This window comes from Peromyscus maniculatus, chromosome 8 (assembly GCF_049852395.1).
Source record: "Peromyscus maniculatus bairdii isolate BWxNUB_F1_BW_parent chromosome 8, HU_Pman_BW_mat_3.1, whole genome shotgun sequence".
NCBI classification, from domain to species: domain Eukaryota; kingdom Metazoa; phylum Chordata; class Mammalia; order Rodentia; family Cricetidae; genus Peromyscus; species Peromyscus maniculatus.
This window is the reverse complement of record NC_134859.1, coordinates 64,343,579-64,364,991: the sequence shown is the minus strand read 5'-3', so window position 1 is coordinate 64,364,991 and position 21,413 is coordinate 64,343,579. Positions and strand designations below refer to the sequence as shown.

General features: G+C 52.7%; 2 protein-coding genes across 2 annotated transcripts in view; one reads left to right on the top strand and one right to left on the bottom strand.

The window, feature by feature from the left end:
• Nucleotides 1-14,457, top strand: part of Sarm1 (sterile alpha and TIR motif containing 1) — a 26,684-nt gene extending 12,227 nt beyond the window's left edge. The window contains exons 6-9 of the mRNA XM_006977479.4: nucleotides 2,014-2,116; nucleotides 2,182-2,371; nucleotides 10,784-10,905; nucleotides 11,127-14,457. Coding sequence (XP_006977541.1) covers nucleotides 2,014-2,116; nucleotides 2,182-2,371; nucleotides 10,784-10,905; nucleotides 11,127-11,256 — 545 coding nt within the window. The 3' untranslated portion in view covers nucleotides 11,257-14,457. The remainder of the gene's footprint in view (nucleotides 1-2,013; nucleotides 2,117-2,181; nucleotides 2,372-10,783; nucleotides 10,906-11,126) is intronic.
• On the bottom strand, nucleotides 14,452-21,413 carry Slc46a1 (solute carrier family 46 member 1). The gene is made up of 5 exons (XM_006977477.4): nucleotides 21,078-21,413; nucleotides 19,883-20,735; nucleotides 17,966-18,049; nucleotides 15,531-15,687; nucleotides 14,452-14,981 (listed from the first exon to the last, which is right to left on the bottom strand). Exons 1-5 carry the CDS (start codon nucleotides 21,303-21,305, stop codon nucleotides 14,924-14,926), a joined length of 1,380 nt encoding a protein of 459 aa, XP_006977539.1. The 5' UTR covers nucleotides 21,306-21,413; the 3' UTR covers nucleotides 14,452-14,923.

Below are 21,413 nucleotides of genomic sequence, written 5' to 3'. Positions count from 1 at the left end.
TGTGCGTGTGCATGTGCGTGTGTGTATGTGCGTGTGTGTGTGTGTGTGTGTGTGTGTGTGTGTGTGGTATTACAGTCAAGCCAATGGCCTTGCACATGAGGAGCAAATGCTCCTCTTCTGATCCACATTCCCTGTCCATGCATACCTTGTTTTTTTTATCTTATTTGTCTTATTACACGTATTTGTGTTCATGCGTGCGTGCGTGCGTGCGTGCGTGCGTGCATGTGTCAGTGTTGGGGGGCAAACACACCGTAGCACATGTGTGGAGTTTAGAAGAGAGCTTTGTCACTCGGGTCTCTCCTGTCCACCCGAGTCCCTGGGATTGGTGACAAGTGTCTTTACCACTGAGCCATCTCTCTGGCCCATGCAGTTTTTTGTTTTTTTAAATAGTGACAATGACATACTCAGAGGGCAGTTTTCGGAAGCTCCCTCTGGTGAGGTGGCACATGGAATAGGATGGTTAATCCTGAATGGCTTGGGGAGCTGTCTTAGTTAGGGTGTCTATTGCTGTGAGGAGACACCATGACCACCATTTAATTGGGGTGGCCGGCTTACAGCTTCAGAGATCCAGCCCATTATCATGACGGGGAGCATGAGGTGTGCAGGCAGACACGGTGCTGGCTACATTTTGATCTGAGGGCAATAGGAAGTGGGCTGAGACACTGGGTGGTATCTTGAACATATGAGATCTCAAAGCCCGCCTCCACGGTGACACACTTCCTCCAAAAAAGGCCACACTTCCTCCAACAAAGCCACACCTCCTAATAGTGCCACCCTCTATGAGATTCCAGGGGCCAATTACATTCAGACTACCACAGGAGCCCACTGAGGAGGCTGGTGCTGGACATCTGCAACAGCAAGGAGTCCCAGATGTTGAGTAGACAGAAGGGAGACTCCACACAGCAAGGTGCCTGGTGCTGAGCACCTCACAGCAGCTCCATAGGGCGGAAGTTGCTCTGCTTTGTTTACTGCTGTATCCCACCTAGCACTGAGGCTGGCAGCCAGAATCCTCTACGAACTTAGTGAATTAGGTGATCCCCTCTTGCAGCAATGTGATCCTCTCTCCCTTTCTCTCTCTCCCTGTCTTGTGTGTGTTGGTGTGTATGTGTATCTCCATCCCCCCCCCGTGTGTGTATGTGCCCCCCCCACGGTGTGTGTGTGTGTGTGTGTGTGTGTGTGTGTGTGTGTGTGTGTGTCTGTGTGTGTGTGTGTGTGTGTGATCAGATAGGGTCTCATGTAGTTCAGTCTGGTCTTAACCTTGCTATATAGTTGAGACTAGCTTTGAACTTGTGATCTTTCTGTCTCCACCTCCCCGGGATGATAGGCACATGCCGCCATGCCCAGTTTTCAGTTTTCCCCCTTCACGGTGACGTGAAGCACAGCCATGCTCTTCCCTTTCATCACAGTTTTCAGAAACTAGATCTTTGTGAGGATGTGTGTGTACTGGATGGTTTTGCTTAGCTGCAGGTTGATGTGGCTGTTCTGAGCCCCCGTGAGGTCGGCCCCTAGGCTAGGATGTCCGGGAGGTGTATTCAGTTCATCTTCCCTTGCAGTAGTTTATACTCATCGTGGGTTTCTCAGGACGTTGACACCATTTTAAGTTGAGGAGCTCCAGCTTTTACTGACTAAGATGTCAGGCAGGCGTTGAGGCAGAAGCCTGGGTTCCCGATGCCATCGAGAGAGAAGGGCCGAGGGGGAAGGGCTTAACCTAGGCTCAGTTTGGAGCGCTTGTGGGCACCTGGCCAAGCTAGTCTGCAGTTCAGAAGGGAAGTAAGGCTAGAGATTCATGTCAGTGTCCCTAAAGCACAGACCCTTCCTGCCCAGGGCTAGCCAAGGGGTGACTTTCCTTCCCATAGGATCCACCTCTCCATCTCAGTGACCCTTTCTGGGGCAAGTCACCTAGCCCAGACTGGCCTGAGAAGTTTAGATAGACAGGGGACTAAGATGACAGACCTCATGATGAGTGGTGGGGGTAGTGCACCCTCACCTCAGTGTCTCTTTCCTTGGCTCCAGAAATGCTGCACTCACCGCTGCCCTGTGCCGGTGGCAAGGCCAGCGGAGACACCCCAGACGTCTTTATCAGCTACCGGAGGAGCTCGGGTTCCCAGCTGGCCAGGTGAGGGGGGTGGGGAGGTGACTGGGTTTTGGGGCCAGGCCATGGTATTGACGATATTCCTGCAGCCTCCTGAAGGTGCACCTGCAGCTGCATGGCTTCAGCGTCTTCATCGATGTAGAGAAGCTGGAAGCCGGCAAGTTCGAGGACAAGCTCATCCAGAGTGTCATGGCGGCTCGAAACTTTGTCCTGGTGCTCTCTGCTGGGGCGCTGGACAAATGTATGCAGGACCATGACTGCAAGGACTGGGTGCACAAGGTAGGTGTCGGCCTGGGCCTCTGTGATGAAACGTTGGGTGGGGCGGAGGGGATGAGGTTTTCCCCTCATCCCTTGTTTTCTGTACACCCCAGTAAATACAGATATTTACAGTATGATTCATAATAGTAGCAAAATTAGTTATGAAGTAGTAACAGAAATAATTTTATGGTTTGGGGTCACAGCGACATTATGAACTGTATTAAAAGGTCGCAGCATTAGGAAGGCTGAGGACCACTAATCTAGGATTGTTAAAAGGACTCACAGGGCTAAATTGGGAAGCCTTCAGCAGGATGCCTGGCACATAGGAACTGCTCGGTAGTGGTAGCAATCATATTACCAATTTAATTTTTGTGATTACATCTGTTAAATTCACCATTGTACCTCCAGTGCACGGCAGGATGAAATAGCCCTTGCAGGAGGCGCAGACAACAGTTCCACAGCACACCTATAGATTATCAGTCATGCATCAGTCAGTAGGGATTGGAGCTTGGGCTAGGGGATGCAGTAGTCAACTGTGGTGAGGTTTTGTTGCCTCCAGGCAGCTGAGGACAAGAATATGCCCCAGAGTGAGCCTGAGCTGTGGCACTGGCCTGTAGACTCAGCTACTCAGGAGGCTGAAGCTGGATGATGATTTGAGCCCAAGACCTGCTCTGGCAACACAGCAAGACCTTGTCTCTTAGCAACAAGACCAAACAAAACAATGAGGCTGCAGAAAATGTTCAGTGGTTATTGAGGAGGACCAGGGTTTAGTTCCCAGCACTTACAAGCTCCTGTAATTCCAACCCCAGGCCATCTGATGATACCTTTTGGCCTCCCAGGGCACTTGCACTTATGTACACACACACACACAAGCACACATACATGCCCCTCACATTCACAAGCACGCATATGCACCGAAGCATAGACACAAATACACATAATTTAAAATAAAAAACAGGGCTGCATGTCTTGGCACACACCTTTAATCCCAGCACTTGAGAAACAGAAGAAGGTGGGTACATTTCTTTGACTTTGAGTCTGGGCTACATAGCAAGATCCAGGCCAGCCAGGATCAGCTATATAGTAAGACCCTGTCTCAATAAAATAAAACTAAAATTAAAACATGAACAAACACTGTAAAAATATGCCCACAATGACTCATGTAAACACAGAGCCAGGGTTGGAATGATCAGGGGAGGCTTCATGGAGGAAGCAGAGCTTGAGAAATGTCTTAAGGATGCTGGTGAGGGTCTGGCAAGATGGCCCAGTGGTTAAAAGCACATGCTGCTCTCACAGAGGACTGGAGTTCAGTTCCAAGCACCCACATCAGGCAGCTCACATCCTCCTATAACGTCAGCTCTAGGGGATCCAGCACCCTCTCTTGCCCTCTAAAGGTACCTGCAACCATCCATACACATAAAATAAAATACATACTTTTAAAAAGGAGAATGCAGACAAATGGAGGAGAAGGTGCTCCAGGCAGGGAACAGCGTGGGTGAAGGAGCAGAATTGGGATAAGACAGTGTCACACACTCACAGGCTTCAGACTGAGGCTCAGAGAGGCAGCGTAATTGTAGTGTGGAAACCGGAAAGGCCTTGCTCTTCCCCGAGACCTGTACCATGTTTGATGACAGAACTGAGATTGTGGGGGGCACTCAGCTGACCTGAGTGCCTTAGTTAGGGTTTCTGTTGCTGTGAAGAGACACCACGACCACAGCAACTCTTGTTTTTTTTTGTTTGTTTGTTTGTTTGTTGTTTTTTTCCCCGCAACTCTTATAAAGGAAAACATTTAACTGGGGTGACAGCTTGCAGTCCAGGGGTTTAGTCCATTATCGTCATGGTGGGGAGCATGGCGGCAGGCAGGCAGGCAGGCAGGCAGGCGGGGTGCTGGGGAAGGAGCTGAGGGATCTACATCCTGACCCACAGGCAGCAGGAAGTGGTCTGTTTCACTGGGTGTGCCTTGAGCATAGGAGACCTCAAAGCCCGCCCCCACAGTGACACACTTCCTCCAACAAGGCCACACCCACTCCAACAAGGCCACACCTCCCATTAGTGCCACTCCCTTTGGGGGCCATTTCCTCTCAAACCCCCACACTGAGAGATAATTGAGAGAACTTCACATCCAGGGGTGTCATTTGGTGACTTGAAACTGGCCGTGGTGGGAGTATTTACACCAAAGAAATCGGCAACCGTTACGAAGTGGGGCTTGGAGGGTTTTGTTTGCGCGGTTGGTTAGTTGGGTTTTCTCCCTGTGGAGAGCTAACCATTGCACATTCACCGGGTCCCATTTGCTAGGTGAGAACTGTGAAGCCAGGCTATAGAGCGTCTAAAGGAGCGAGAAGGGGCCTGAGGGCTGGCTCAGCAGGTTAAGGTGCTGGCTGCCAAGCCTGGCAACCTGAGTTTGAGTCCTGGATCCTACATGGTGAAAGGAGAGAACTGGCTTTTTGTAAGTTGCCTTCAGACTTCCATACACACGCTGCTGCATGTGTGCACATGCATGCGTGCACGCACTCGCACACGCGCATGCGCACACACCCCTGAAGAAGTTATCTAAAGGGGAGGGAAACCCCGCACATAGGCCCTAGGAAGCAGAGGGCCCATGCCAGTTGTAGCGGTTTCTTGTATTGTTGTGTAACAAGGTACCAGACACAAGCAACTCCAGGAAGGAAGGTTCACTTTGGCTTGCAGCTGACGAGAACGTTCCAGCACAGTGAGGAAGTCGAGGAGGAGCTTGAGGCAGCTGGTCACAGTTCATCTGCCGTCAGGAAGTAGAGCGCGGTGGATTCGGCTTCTTCGACAGCCTCCCCCTCCCCCCGCCCTACCCCCCGCTTGTGCAGTCCGGGATTGAGGTTCAGGGAATGGTGCCCCCCACTTTCAGGATGAATCTTCCTGCCTCAGTTAACCCAGTCAAAAGCATCCCTCACAGGCATAGCCAGCACTAACCTGATCTAGATCATCTCTCACAGTTACCCCAGAGGCTTGTCTCTTAGCCAATTCTAGATCCAGTCAAGTCAATCACTTTTAGCCATCCTACCAGGGGAGGTACTAGGGCAGTGAGTGTGAGGAGAAACACGGAGTGCCATCAGATTGGCAGTGGGAAAGAGGGCTGAGCCCTGGAAGCCATGTCAGAGGGCTGAATCTGGAGCCTGGTTTGTGGAGGAGGCATGGGACCAGGAAGATGTCTTCCAGGAATGTGATTGAAGATGCTGTGGAGGTGCAGGCAGCCTTCTGGGGTGATGGGGATTGTCTCTCAGTGCCAGTGAGTTCAGACCTGCTGCGTTTGTGCATAGAACAAAGGAGACTTAATTTAAAAGTGTATGGACTAATTGGACCAATGAGTGATGAACAAAGGATGAGTGATTCTGATGTAGATCTGCTGGGTTGACCTGACAGCCAAGTACTCTTGTCTTAATTAGGATTTCTACTGCTGGGAAGAGACACCATGACCATGGCAACTCTTATCAAGGAAAATATTTAATTGAGGTGGCGACTTACAGTTTCAGAGGTTTAGTCCATTATCATCATGGCAGGGAATATAGCAGTGTGCAGACAGACATGGTGCTGGAGAATTCTACATCTTGCTCCAAAGGCAACAGGAAGTGGTCTGTCTCACTGGGTGTGGCTTGAGCATATGTGAGATCTCAAAGCCCACCTCCACAGTGACACACTTCCTCCAACAAAGGCCACACCCACTCCAACAAAGGCCACGCCTCCTAATAGTGCCACTCCCTTTGGGAGTCCTTTCCTTTCAGACCACCACACACTCTATCACTGAGCTTCGCTGTGACTTTATCCCTTTATTGGCCAAGCTGTAAGTCTGGGCCGTGACCAATGGCACTGTCTGGTTCTGTGTAATTCGGGGGGGGGGGGCAAATATCTAAAAGTTCCCCCCAGTGAGTGGCAGACCCAGGACTCACTCAGATGCTCAGCAGAGGCAGCTAGGCTTGGATGACACAGCCCTGGATGAACTTGAACTCTGAAGGCTTGGCCTGGGCTGCATGTTTGAGGGGCTTGGAAGGAAACACCTCCTGCTCTTGGCATCCCTTCCAAGGCTCCGGGAGACCAGTCTGTGAAAGCGCCAATGTTCTCTTCCCAGGCTCCACCACTGAGCCTGGCAAGGAAGGAGCTTCCAGGTGGTGGCTTGGCTTGTTCCCTGGATTCTGTCCCAAAGACTCTGTCATCCTCTTTGGTTGTTTGCTGTGCCTAATTGTCTCTGGTTTTCAAACTCCCTTCCCAGAAGCCACATTTAGTGGCTAATCAATATACAAACCCACAAGTGAACTGCACTTAAAAAAAGTCCCGTCCCTGATGGGACTTGAAAGGCAAAACCCATTTGGTAAGTGCTTACCAGATCACTATTAACAGGGAATAATGTCCCCAGAACAGTCTGTGGGGCAGGCTTTACCCTCTGCACTTTACAGAGAAGGAGCCCATTATTTCCTTTTTTTTTTTTTTTTTTTTTTTTTTTTTTTTTTTTTGGTTTTTCGAGACAGGGTTTCTCTGTGTAGCCTTGCGCCTTTCCTGGAACTCGCTTTGGAGACCAGGCTGGCCTCGAACTCACAGAGATCCGCCTGCCTCTGCCTCCCAAGTGCTGGGATTAAAGGCGTGCACCACCACCGCCCGGCTCCATTATTTCCTTTTTAAAAAAATTATTTTTTCCTTTTTGGAGATAGGTTATAGCTATGTATACCCCAGGCTAGCCCCAAACTCACAGTCCCGCCCTCCCCCTTCCCTTGTGCTAGAATTACAGTCTTGAGCCACCACACCCCACGGCTCCTTAAATATGCCATTTTGAGTGCTACCCCCCTGCTCTAACCACTTGCTGTGGAATGCTGCCATTATTCCACCCAACAACCCTGTAAGATCATTAACTGTCATTAACCCTATTCTACATATTAGAAAACAGACTTTGAAAGCCCATTATTTCTGCCATGGGTCATAGAGCCTGTGTCAGAGACGCCACATAGTCCTTACTTTTTTCAAGGTTGTAACCAAATACTGGACAAGAAACTTCAGGGAGGAAAGGCTCATTGGCTCATGACGCAGGGGTTGCATCCATCATGGCGAGGGAAGCCTAGAGGCAAGATCACGCCTGTCGGGGGCAGGAGGAGGCTGCCAGCTCTCACCTTTGGGTCAGGAAGTAGAGGGGGTGCCATTCAGTTGGCTTTCTTCTTTCCCCCCTGTACTCAGTCTGGGACCTCAGGCCATGGAATGGTGCCAGCTACATTTGGGCCAGTTCGTCCCCCTCTTAGTTATTCCCCGCTCCCCCAAAACACCCTAACAGACACAGCCAATGGTATGAGCCTCACTAATGCCCTGGGTGTTTGTAATTTTTAAAAATGTGTTGCTTTTGTGTGTGCATATGCACACACACACACATGCACACGCACACGCACACGCACACGAGTGCATGCAACACAGCACACTGAGGAAGTGGGGGTCAACCCACAAGAATCAGTTCTTCCCGTCCACCATGGAAGGGACTGGACTCAGGCCGTCGGGCTCTGTGGCAGGCACCTTTGCCTGTTGAGCATCTATCTCACTGGCCCTCTGTTTTTTGCTTTTTTAAAATTTTTTTATTTTATTTTTTGAGATAGGGTTTCTCTGTGTAACAGCTCTGGTTGTCCTAGAACTCGCTCTGTAGACCAGGCTGGCCTTGGACCCACTGGGTGTTTTTTTTTTTTAATCCAGTAAAGTCAACAATCAGACTTACCATTCAAAATGAACCTGAATCTTTGTATTTCAGAATGCATCCCCAACTGCTATGTGTATCGCTTCACCCATTCATCCATCCAGTCAGTAGTCAAGAAGAGCTGGCCGTGGGCAGGGCTTTGTGAAAGATGCTGAGAAGTATGATTAATGAGAAACAGGCATGACCCCCTGCCCTTAATCACCTGTGGCACCACAGAGAAGAAAAATATGAAGTAAATCACCCCTAAATTAGTTGAAGTTTGCAACAGAGCAGCAGAGCCCATGGGAATTCACATGGGAGCTCTGACTTGATCAGGATGTGGAGGCAAGTTCCTTGGGGAAGTATTGACTGAGCTCAGACCAAAACCGTGAGTGGATGTAGGTGAGAGAGGAGGGAACCCTGTTCGAGGCTGAGGACACAGCATGTGCAAAGGTCCTGTGCAGGGAGAGGAGATAGAGAATGGAAGGGGCTGAGAGCTCTGGCTGAGAGGACAGTGCAGGGGTGGAGTTTGAGAGGCGGGTTGTGGATGACACACAGGGCCTTGCAGAACACATTAAGGATATAAAACTCAATTCTAAGAGCCAGGTCAAGTCCAGAAGTGAGACGTCAGATTTTCCTTACATTGAGCCCTGGGGCTCACTGGCCAGCTAGCCTAGTCTACTTGGTGAGTTCCAGGCCAGTGAGAGACTCTGTATAAAATAGGGGTGGTGGCATTTGTCTTAGTTTGCTGTCTGTTGCTGGGACAAAACACCTTATGCTCCAACGCAACTTGAAGAGGAAAGGGTTTACTTGGCTTACAAGTTAAAGTCCATCGTCAGGGAAACCAAGACAAGGCAAGGACTGAGGCAGAGACCATGGAAGAATGCTCCAGTGGTCTGGGCCCTCCCACATCAACCATTAGTCAAGAAAATGCCCGACAGACTTGCCTACAGCCAAGCCGATGGAGACATTTTCCCACCTGAGGCTCCTCTTCCCAGACGGCTCTAACTTGTGTCAAGTTAACAACAAACTAGCTGGGACAACTAGCTCTTGCCAGCGTCACACAGTCGTACGTCACTAGAAAACCCTAACTTTTCTTGTTTATCTCCAGGTTCTCATTAATATCACTATCACAGTATAAAACACATTCCAACTTTTGTTTGTTTGTTTGTTTGTTTTTTGAGACATGGTTTCTCTGTGTAGTTTTGGTGCCTGTCATGGATCTCACTCTGTAGACCAGACTGGCCTCAAACTCACAGAGATCCGCCTGCCTCTGCCTCCCGAGTGCTGGGATTAAAGGTGTGCGCCACTACCGCCTGGCGTCACATTCCAACTTTTAAAATTCCACTGCCTAAAATTCAAAACTTAAGTCCAATCTCTTTGAAAACATCAGCACCTCTTTAGAAGTCCTAGTCTCTCAAATGAGTGCTCCTGTAAAATAAATTAAACACGTTTTTTACTCTGAGAGGGAAGAAGCCGTCACAATCGAACCAGAGCAAAACCAAGACCACAACAGTGTAAACAGCTCAGTGTTCAGCATCTTGGACTCTTGATTTTCTGGGCTCCACACACAATAAATGAGCAACAAACAAATCCATCTCCACAGTGGTCTGAGGAAGAGAGGCAAAATGAGGGGCAGGCGGGCCTGGTGGAACTTTCATGACTGCGGGCCTCCACCTCCATGGTCTATGCACCACCCTCGAACCTCAGACCCCACTGCTGAGGAGAGCGTGTGGAGGTTGTAGACATCGGCACGGCTGATGAAACTGTGGCTACTGAACTCATTCAGCAGCCCCCCTGAAAAGTCCTGTGCCCCATGCTGTGGACGATCTTTCTGACGCCCAGCCCCCATCGGGAATTTTCTAGGCCACTTCCCCTTATCCAGCCTCTGGCTAAGATCATTGTGATAGTAAAAACACACCCAGGAGACTCCAGTAGCTTTAGGCACTCTAAGCCTGCCTGTCCTAGGATAAAGACTAAAGGTTTATGAAGTTCCGGGAAAGCCGAGAGAAGTCAGCGTACATTCCAGAACCAGTGTTTTGGCCCACACTCAGTCTCAAGCTAAGGTCCTCTCCTACACGGTGGCCCCAGGGCCGTTGGGTGGGATGGAGGCCTGTGTCAGTCAGATCTCCATTACATGACGAGACACCCAAGAAAGTCAACAGAAAGGGAAGAAGAGCCAGGCATGGTGGCACACACCTTTAATCCCAGCACTCGGGAGGCAGAGGCAGGCAGATCTTTGTGAGTTCGAGGCCAGCCTGGTCTACAGAGCGAGATCCAGGAAAGGTGCAAAGCTACACAGAGAAACCCTATATCGAAAAAAAAAAAAAAAAAAAAGACAGCCAAGACTGTTGCACAAAGAAACTCTGTCTCAAAAAAAAAAAAAAAAAAAAAGGAAAGGAAGGGAGGGAGGGAGGAAGGAAAGGAGGGAGGGAGGGAGGAAGGAAAGGGAGGATATCCTCCTTTAGCTCATGGTTTTGAGCTTTGGATCCATGGCCACTTGGCCCTGTCACCTCGAAGCAGGACATTCACAGTGGCCAGGAGGCACAGAGTGCGGAAGGGGCAGAGTCCTGCTCTACCAGGGGTACCCCTTCTGCCCCCCATGACCTACTTTATACAACTAGTCCTCACCTCCTGAAGTCTCCACCACTTCCCAACAGCGCCGTCTACTGGGGACCGAACATCCAAGACGTGAGCTTTCTCGGGGGTTATCCAAGATCAAACCTCAACAGTCTCTTTCTCTTTTTTCATTCTTTCTCCAGGAGATTGTGACTGCTTTAAGCTGTGGCAAGAACATTGTGCCTATCATTGATGGCTTTGAGTGGCCCGAGCCTCAGGCACTGCCTGAGGACATGCAGGCTGTACTCACCTTCAACGGCATCAAGTAAGTCCTGGGCCCTAGAGAGAGAGAGTTAAGGAAGGAGCTGGTGTGTGTGTGTGTGTGTGTGTGTGTGTGTGTGTGTGTGTGTGTGTGTGTGTGCGCGCGCGTGTGTGCGCGTGCGTGCGCACCACCCAAACCACCGGCAGCACCTGGGTGAAGAAAATGGCACTGGCCCACAGCAGCCTCTGCCCACCCTTTGACCCATTTGGCCTCTGTGTCCACAGATGGTCCCATGAGTACCAGGAGGCCACCATCGAGAAGATCATCCGCTTCCTGCAGGGCCGCCCCTCTCAGGACTCCTCTGGCGGCTCGGACACCAGCTTGGAGGGAGCCGCGCCAATAGGCCTGCCTTAACCCGCCCCAGTTCCCACGCCCCGCCGTGACTCCTGCTTCCATTGACCCCCGACCCCTAAAGGAGTAGCTCCTCTGGAGCCGCCCTGGGCTGAGACAAACCAGGCTCTTCTCAGGGAAAGGCTTTCCCTGCTGCCTCCCTGTGGCCCACTTCTAACCCAGAGATGCCAGGCACGGGGTGAGATGAGAGGACACTCCTCTGTCAGGCCCTGCCATCCTGTTCCAACTCCCATCCAGAGCCATGTCCCTGCTTCGATCCGGACCCTCAAGATAGGGGAAGGACATTCTCCCATATCCTGCCCCAAGAGCAGCCAGCTCGAGAAGGGTGAGGTTGGCAGGCTCTGGCAGGAGTCAGGACAATGGGCCCGGGAGGCATCTGGGGTTGAGGATCCCCCAAAGGCTGTCCACTCACATTGTGCCTGGCCTCTGGCTCACCTGGCTTCCTGATGCCTCATGGCCTTGCTCTATGACTACTTGGTACCCCTGCCAGGCCTCTTTAGGCAGCCTCCTTTGCCATGCTGGGAGCCAGGGTGCATCTGAGCCGGCCCTCTGCCTGGCCCCGCTGCCCTTTCTGGTGCAAGAAGGGGCCCCTTGCTTGTGCAGGGAGACCCTAAGAACCCACCCTAGCCCAAACCTCTGTGCTGTGCCTAAGGCTCTTGCCGAGCCTGCTCCAGCTGGCTTCCCCAGCTCTTCACCCACACGGGGCTTTTCACCCTCTTGTTCAGTCAGAGAAGGAGACCAGAGACTCTCCAACAGCACCAGTAGCCTGAGCAGAACCCACACCACAGGAAAGAGGCAGGACCTTCCCTCCGTGGGCAAGGGCCAATTCCTGGGGCAGTTTCTCCCGCCAAAGTGTGTCCACATCCACTGGGAATCTTGTCAAAACTCAGAGCAGGCCATCTGGGAAGTGTCCGAGAGGCTGCAGTTTTCAGATTCCCAAGCGAGCTAAGGCAAGGCCCTCACGGGTCCCTGCCATGTTCCGAACACCCCTCCATCCCCCAACCCCCCGTCCCTAACCCTCGCAGCAGCCTTTTCCACTGTCACCCCAATTTTACAGAGGGCAGTGGTTGAATGATAGGTCCAGGTCCCCAAATCATTGGTGGCAGTCTCCAGATTCTGCCCTCGTCCTGGGACCCAGCACCACGGCTTCCAGACCTGTTCTCCCCAGACTCATCCTAGAGGCTGTGGCCCAAGCTGGGTAGCAGCCTCTCCCTGGCCCCAAAGAACTGAGCAGCACAGGGTGGGTCTTAGTCAAAAGGCTGGGCCAGGGGCATACAGAAATAACTGGGCAGGACTGTCCCGTACCCCTCCCCCCACTGCACAAAGAGGGCAGGACACCCAGGCTCCAGCTTGGAGTCAGCTGGCCCCACCCTGCGACTGCCTTCAGGAGGCCGTGGGGTCACACCTCTCCTGGAGGTGGCCGGGTTACTTGCTCTCAGTCCCCATTGTCAGAGAGCCAAAGGGCTTCCTCTCCAGGCTTAGGGACCCCTTCCTGCCAAAGACCCCCTCTTCCACGGGTCGTGGCTGCCCTCTGGCTGTGACTATCTGTAGTCCTGGTCCATCACCAATGCCAACCCCACATCCTATTCTGAGGTGAGGCAGATGGAATGGTGGCCTTGATGACCAGTTCAATGACAATACAGTGTATGAGTCCCCCTGGGGAAACATCGTCTTCAGTCCATACTCTCCAGAGGTCCCCATGGGCAGTACTCAGTACCGAAACAGAAGTTTCGGGTTTTTGTTTGGGACCTATGTCACCGCTGCCTCCAGTGTCTGGCCTTCTGCTGACCTGTCCCCTCCTGTCTTCCTGGGGGACCAGAGCACAGCCTTCTGTCCCAGACAGGGTAGCAGAAGCGCCAAGGCTCCTCCAGCTAGGCACTGTGCTCGGTGTGGCACATCTCGGATGGCAGGCAGAGCAGCAGCTGGGCCTCAACTTCTGCCAAGTCTGGCTGACCACACTGACCTCAAGACGGGCTCTTCAAGCTGCCCGAGCTGGCACGGTCTGTGTGTTCCGGGTTTTCTGCCTGGCTGGGCTATATAGCTGCTGTCCCCAAGCTGGGACTGAATCAGGGCGGTCGCTACCCTACCTACCCCTCTCCGGTGGGCAATGAGCTGCTCAGGGACATTAAGAGGGTAAAAACCCAGCCATAGTTGGTTCATCCCTTCACTAGGCATCTCATCCTGGGATGCATGAAGCTGGAGGGATCTCAGAGCATCTAGCAACTGAGCTTCCTAACGCATCCCATGGAGGTCCCGCCTCTTTCCCGTGGTGCAGGTCTGCTCAGGCTACTGGTACTGTTGGAACGGCCCTGGTCCCGGTAACCAGACAGTTTGGGAGGCGTGCTGACCCAGGTTTCACTAGGTTTATTCAAGGTCAAGGTGCCAGAGTGGAGCCTTTTCCTCCTCACAGCCTCACGGTGGTGGGGTCCGTGGAAGAACGTTTCTTGCTTGGTTTTCCATCTCCAGAGGGGGCGGTGAGGCAGGATGGACCCTGCTGCAGTTCAGTGGGCCTTCATTTTTCCCGGGGAGAATTGTCTTTTACCTGCATGGTTTCCAGCCAGGAAACTGCCTCGCAGGGTAGGTAGGTGGGTAAGTGCAGACGCAGGGTCTAGCTTCCAGGGACAGTTCCGGTGTGAAGAACCACAACCTCCCCCCCACCACCACCACACACACACACTTTGGGTCGGCTTGGTGGGGAGACTGCCAGTTGCCAAAAACAGCAGCTTCACAACGGGCCAGAGTCTGCCTTTCAGCTCTGGGTCCTGGTTTTCCAACCTCCATTCACTCACGGAAGCAGGAAGGATGGTCTCAGCGCACACACACACACACACACACACACACACACACACACACACACACACACACACACACACGGCCCTGCTCGGCACTGAGCTGTGTGGGAGGGCCAAACGGCAGCCCAGAGAGATCCTGCTGGGGCTGGCGTAGCCATGAAACCAGCCAGGGAGCGACTCACCTGACCTGACTCAGGAAGAGCAGCCAGGGCTTGGGCCCCACGTGTCTCTGCTCTGATGACGCCTCACAAGCCCTTCACCCCTCAGCAGCTTAGAAAGATGGAGCCTGGAGGGACATGCCAGGACCAACCCCACAGGCAGCTCAGGAACTCCAGCCCAGCAGCTGCCGGGCTGTGCCAAACAGGCCAAGAGCAGAAAGACAGAAAGTCCCGAAGCCCCGTGACTCTTCAGTCTGGCTCAGACAATTTACTGTGACAGTACTTCATGGCTGAGGTCAAGGGTGTTGGGGTCAAGGGCTGATTTCCAAACACAGGCGAGGCTTCTCCCTCTGGGGCAATACTCTCCCAGGTACCATACTTCTCATTAGGGCTGAATGGAGGCCACTGCACACATCAGGGACCTATAACCATGGGCTGGAAGCAGAGGTTGGTTCTCATGCTTCACATGGTCCCTAAAGTGCCGTCTCCTTCACTCTGGAGGCTGCTGAATGCTGAATGGTATAAAGGGTGAAGAAACCCCTGGCTCAAATGGCTCCCTGTAGCCTGCCCCGAGTGGGCCTGTCCTGACCCTACGCAGGGTCTGGCTCAGTGGGGGGCCAGGTGGTGCCCAAGACCGACTTGAGCACCCTGTCCAAAGTGAGTACTGCCCTCAGAGGGCTGGCTGGTGCGGGTCCACTGTTCCTCGTGGCCTCTGGCAGATCAGGAACTGTGAGGAAACTGCTGGAAATCAGGACGTGGATTAACCTTCTCCAGCACCCTGTGAGAGACCAGAGAGATGATTCAGAATTGGCATGGGGAGCCCCCAAGCCCAGTCTGGAGAGGTGACGTGGGACTGACATGGGTGGGCAGTTCCAGGTGCCTCCCTCCCCAAGCCAACAGGCATAGGACAATGTCCACAGGCAGAGGGCTCTGGAGAAGAACTCTCTAAGACCTCAGTGGGTCCAGCCTAGCCTGGGGCTCAGCCACAAGCAGCCAAGTAAGTTCTCTGCCCGTTAGCACAGTTTGGCCACTGTCGTCCTATCTGCAACGTGAGGATGGGGCAGGCTGAGGGGGCCTGATAGAGAGGCCTGGTCAAGCAGCAGTGTTAGCCTGACCCCTCGCCACATGTCCCTCTACTGCTCTGGAGATGGCTCCTAAGAGACCAGGCAGCCACCTGCCTGGGGTAGGGTTAGCCCTGGATGGCGTATCTAAAGGCCAAGGGTTCCAGGAGCAAAGCTGCCATTTTGAGTTCGGAGCAGGAGCAAGAGGAAACCTCTAGGAAAGTAAGACACCGTGATGAGCAGGCAAGGCCAGGGCCCTCGATTACCCGATCAGAATGGCCGGGATGAAGAGGAGGCCAGCTCCCAGGAGGAAGGGGAAGCCCTTCATGAAGTTCAGAGTGGCTGGGTAGAGCAAGTTGAAGATGCCGGAGGCCGTCAGCATGGCCAAGCTATTCACACAGGCCACAGCAGAAAAGAGAGCACCTGGGAGGGATCAAGACCACACTTCAGAGTTGGAAAAACCCAGGGTCAAACGAGGGCAGTACCCCCACTCCCCCCACAGCTGGATGACCTGGGGCGAGACAACTGGCCACCTTTTCCTGTGCCTCCTACTCTGTGCTGTGGTAAAGACTCAATGAAGTTATACATGGGAAGCGCCAGGCAGACGGGCTATTAGATACACAGCTGGTGATTGTTATTAAATTCACAGAAAAGCCTGCGAGGTACCTTTTACGTAAAACATTATCGTGCATGCGTGTTTGGCCTGCATGTATGACTCTGCACCACGTGCATGCCTGGTGCCCTTGGGAACTAGAAGAGGGTGTCAGACTCTCTGGAAATGGAGTTACAGATGGCTGTGAGTCATCACGTGGGTGCTGGCAACGGAACCCTGGTCCTCTGGAAGAGCAGCCAGTGCTATTAAACGCTGAGCCATCTCTCCAGCTCCAGCTTGGTTTGTTTTAAGAAATAGTCTCACTATGCGGCTTAGGTTGCCCTTAAACTTGCAATCTTCCTGCCTCAGCCTCAAGTGCTAGGATTTTGAGGATGTACCACCATGATGACTTCTTTTAAGAATGTATTTTTTATCATATTCATCCATGTGTGTGTGTCACTTGAGCCAAGCATTGGGGGGGGGGGGTGTCAGAGGACATCTTTCAGGGGCAGGTTCTCTGCTCCCATGTGGGCTCTAGATGGAGAACTCTGGTCATCAGGCTTGGTGACAAGTGCTTTTGCCTGCATAGCCTTGCCAGTTCTACACATGATGAAGTCTAATGGACGCCTGATGGGCTTCCCCCCTCTTTGGAAGCATCATTTGATCCCAAGTTCCAACACTCCCAGCTGTGTGCTCACTGAGGAGCTTATCTTTCTGGGTCTCTGGGTCACTGCTCCTCCTCCGGTGAACGGAGGACACGAGCTATTGCAGGGACTGCCAGTCATTTTAAAAATGAAGGGTACCGGCCGGGCGGTGGTGGCGCACGCCTTTAATCCCAGCACTCGGGAGGCAGAGCCAGGTGGATCTCTGTGAGTTCGAGGCCAGCCTGGGCTACCAAGTGAGTTCCAGGAAAGGCGCAAAGCTACACAGAGAAACCCTGTCTCGAAAAACCAAAAAAAAAAAAAAAAAAAAAATGAAGGGTACCTATCACTGGGGGCCTCCTGGGGCGGGGGGCAGGGCTGCTATTTTCCCACAGTGGGTACAGTGAAATGTGCTGGGTAAAAAAAGTCCGCTGTCTGCATACATGGTGAAACACAACTGTCGTTCCAGCTCTCAGGAAGCTGAGGCAGGAGGATTTTGAGCTCAAGGACAGTTTGGGCTACTTACCAAGACCCTGTTTCAAAATAAAAACAAAAGTATACTGGATGAATGAGGAGGCATTTTAGCACCCGAGCCTGAACCCAGCTCTGTCATCCAGCTGCTGCACATTGAGCGATGACCTCATAGAAACAGAGGATCAACTGTCAGACTATGAGGACCTGCCAGCGTCCAGGGGAACAAAGGTCTCATGTCACAGATGAAGAAACAGGTCGCGAACAAGCCAGGGCTAGAAAGCCCAGCTACAAGATCAAGTGCTCTTAAAAAAAAAACACAGAACAGGAGGTGTGTGCATGCGTGGGGTGGAGCTGGATCTGGAGAGATAGCACCAGGACCAGAGTTCGGATGCCCTGCACCCACATAAAAGCCAGGTGGGTGTGGTGGGCACCTGTAATCCTAGTGCTTGGGAGGTGGAGACAGGAAACCCACCAGGCCAAGTGGTTAGCTAGACTGCCCACGTCAGAGACTCCATGTTCCTTAAGACACTGACGTCACAAGTCTGTGAGTACATATACATACACATGCATGCATCCCCATCCCATTATTTACTGAGCAACCTTGAAGAACTCAACGTAACTCTCTAGGCCTCTGCTTCATCTGACAGCTGGGAACAACAAAACCTATGGCACAGATCACTTATTCCCTCTGGGCCTGGATACTCTGACCCCAGCAAAACAGGAAACCCTGGTATCATCACACCCACTTCACAGATGGGAAAAATAAGGTCCAAAGAGATAAACTTGATCAAGCTCTACTGATAGCAATCTTAGCTCTGTGGTACAAAAATCCACAGCATCTGTCTCGAGCCAGCTCTGAGCACGTGGTGGAAGCGCATCTGTCTTGGCTACTTCCTCCTCCAGGGTAGAAGACAGGCCATCCTTGACCAGAACAGCCCATCCAGGCAACACTGGACATGAGGGACCAGGTACAGACTGACCCTGACACACTCACCGTGCTCCGACTCGCTCACCAGCTTGGAGAGCTTGGCCCGGATGACAGGTGTAGTGACCAATGACAAGAAAAGCAACCCGTACCCTGCAGGGAGAAACACTGGTCAGGAAAGAGTGATAGAGGCCGGGGGGGGGGGGCAGCCCAGGAGGGACAGATGTTGGACCCAAGAGGAAAGACAGCAGCTTTCTGCAGGCTTGCCCATCTGTTCACATCTGTTCACTCTTTCTAAATGAGAGCTTGGCCCTGCCAACTGCTTTACCAAACACCTCTGGTGGCCACTTGGTACTAGAAGGGAGACAGCAGGACTCAGAAAATGAGCATGGGCTTTGGAGCTGGCCCTGAGTTCAAACCCTGTTACCATCACTTACTCTGTGTGTGACCTTGTCTAACAGACTTCCCTGAACCATCTCCTAGCCTGTAAGAGGAAGACCACAGGCCTCTAGCGGAGGATGGTTCTACAGTGTGAGAGGTTGACTAACAGCCTCGAAGGCAGGCCCTAAACCTGTGAACTGTCTTCTATGGGAAATGAGTCTCTACAGGTTTAATCAGGAAGGACCTTAAGGGAAGCTCTCCTTTTCATTAAGCTGATAGGGATGTGGCCAGTCTCCAGCAGATGGGATACAGCTTCTCCCCCTGGTGTCCGAGCGAGCACTGCCCTGGGACATTCTGATTTCAGCCCAGTGACTCTGATCCTGGACTTCTGGCCTCTAGTACTCTGTTGTTTAACCCTGCGTGACAATTTGCTTCAGCCACTTTGGGATAAGGAGTGACATCTGCGAAGGGCACTTGTTGATGACATAGCACGTGAGTTCCTTTGCTCCTGGCATCCGGCGACCTACAGGCGTACAACGTTTGCAATTCTGCCGAGCCTCTGTGGCACATCTTTATCTCAGCACTTTCGAGGGCCGTGGCCTTGAGTGGACGGGACCCGGTCCCTTCACGGTTAGCCCAGCAGCGGAGTTCACACAGCTGCGCTATCAAACAGCTGACTCTCCACAGCAGTTCCAGGCGCTCGCAGAATACATTCACACACACACCCCCACCCCCACCCCCCGCCCATTTTTTTTTTTTTTTAAGAAAACTTCTGGGGCTGGAGAGAGGGCTCAGCGGTTAAGAGCACTGACTGCTTTTCCAGAGGACCTGGGTTCAATTCTCATCACCCACATGGCAGCTCACAACTGTCTGTAACTCCAGTTCTAGGACATCTGGCATCCTCACACAGATATGCAGGGAAAACACCAATGCACATAAAAATAAAGTTTTCTAAAAAAAAAGGAAGTTAACTTCATTCCTTAGCCAGCTGCCCCTCTTCTCAGGAGAGGGAGGGGAGCAGGAGCAAGGGGAAGGAAGGAAGAGGAAGTGAGTTGACAGGAATTTTAGAGATTTTGGCTTTTTAACAAACAAGAGAAAAAAAAGAAGGCAGAGTAAGGTTGCTAATGCCTGTGATCTCAGGATCTGGGAGGTAGAGGCAGGAGGATCACTAGAGGCAGGAGGATCACAATTTCAACATCATCTTCGGCTACACAAAAAAATCACCTGGCCAAGTCTGAGCCTGTTTCTAAACAAATGAGATTCTTAAGGGAGGCCCAGTGATTCTTATCCAAGAGCCAAGGAGCAAGACATTAGTAGCATGGACTTTGCTTAAGAACACTATAAATAAGCTATGGGAGGCCAAGGGCTAAAGCAATTAGCTTATGGGCTATGCTTTCGTCTTTTGCTCTACATTCCTGACAATATTTATGGTTGATAACGTGCATTAATTACTTTGGCCACTGATGCTCTATATTTTCTGTTTATCAGAGATGTTATTTTTCTGGGGTTTCTCTGCACAGGCTGAGAGTGTAACTCTGGGTCCAAAGACAAAGGCTTGAACCACATTTGAGGACAATGAGTTGGATGACCCCATTTTCAGTTTACCTGTGAACATGAGGGGTGTGGTGGTAGCAAATGCAAAGACCACCATGCCCAGGATGTTGAAGGACAGGCCAATCTCAGCCACCCAGGTGTCCGCCAGGCAGTACTGCAGAAGTTTTAGGCCGACCAGGCTGGTGAGGTAGGGTAGCTGCTGGGCCGCAGAGCCATAGCCAACCAGCTTGGAGTCCCAGCAGAGGGGCGTGCTCAGCTCATAGAGCGTCAGGATGTCTTGAGCCCCAAAGTGCACAGTGACCACAACGAAGATGGCCAGTGAGTACAGGGCTAGATGCTTCCTGGACTTCTCTGGGGATGGGACCACATACAGCCGGGCAATGGATCGGTGATGGTGGAGCGTGAAAAGCCTGGTGGACTTTGGCTCCTTCACCGTCTCACCAAAACAGAATGCTGCATACAGCGTCAGGACGATCAGCAGGGCCAGAGCCAGCCAGAAGGGGTTGGCATAACCCTGGGCCCGGAGCCAATGACCCCCGAGAAGGCTTGCCAGGGTCCCAGCCACACCAATGCATGCTTCCAGCAGAGCCATGCGGAAGGTGCGACTGTGGGTAGAGCTGACATCCGCCACAGAGGCAAAGCTAGCAGCCAGGAGGCCATTGAAGTCTCCCAGAAGGGCACAAAGGACTCGGCCAAGCACGAAGAAGCCGACGTGCAGCTCTAGCTGCACCACGAAGATGGACACCACGACCTGGAGCAGCAGGCCAAGAGAGGACAGCACCAGCAGTGGGCGGCGACCCACGCGGTCACTCCAGGCTCCCAGAAGGGTGGACCAGAAAAGTCCTACCAGGAAGCCGCCCACGTTCATGTAGAGGGTCCAGTGGGAAGTCAGGGTCTCCACTTCCTGTAAAGACAGAATCGCCAGGGCGAAGGCCCTCACTTTGGTTAGCCACCATCATCCTGGGAGCTACAGGGTGCCTTGCATTGGAGCCCTGAGCCTCTTGGAATGTTACTCGAACTTGTAAAAACAGGTCCTGGATAAGCATTCCTTCCCTCCCCGCACTTAGATTAACCCTCCAGGCCAGCCATTCTCTAGGTCCGCACCCCAAGGCAGTCAGCCCGGGGAGGCCCCCTTGGCTCTAGCTCCGCCCAGCACGCCACGTGCGTCCCCTCTCACGGACCCCATCTTCCACAGGCCCCGCCCCGTGCCGTGCTCCGCGTTCACAGCTACTCTGGTCCCCGCTACCTTCATGATGGGATCCGCGCTTTGGTTCCCGCAGTTCCCCCGGTGGCGGGTGCCATTGTAGCCCAGCTCGGTGCTGAACCGGTGCCACAGGTACTGCGTGGTGAGCGGGCCTTGCAGGACCAGGGCAAAGTTGGCCAGGAAGACGACAGGCTCCACGGGGCCACGGCACAGCACGGCCGCGGCGGGGATGCTGCGGGACGAGCCCACGGGGCTCACGCGCCCCTCCATGCGCGAACGCGGAGGGGTTGGCACGTCGGATCCAGCTGCGGGAGGCCCGGGCCAGTCTGCACGGTCTGCGCCGGCGCAGGCCTCCTGCTCCTCTCCCAGTTAAAGTCT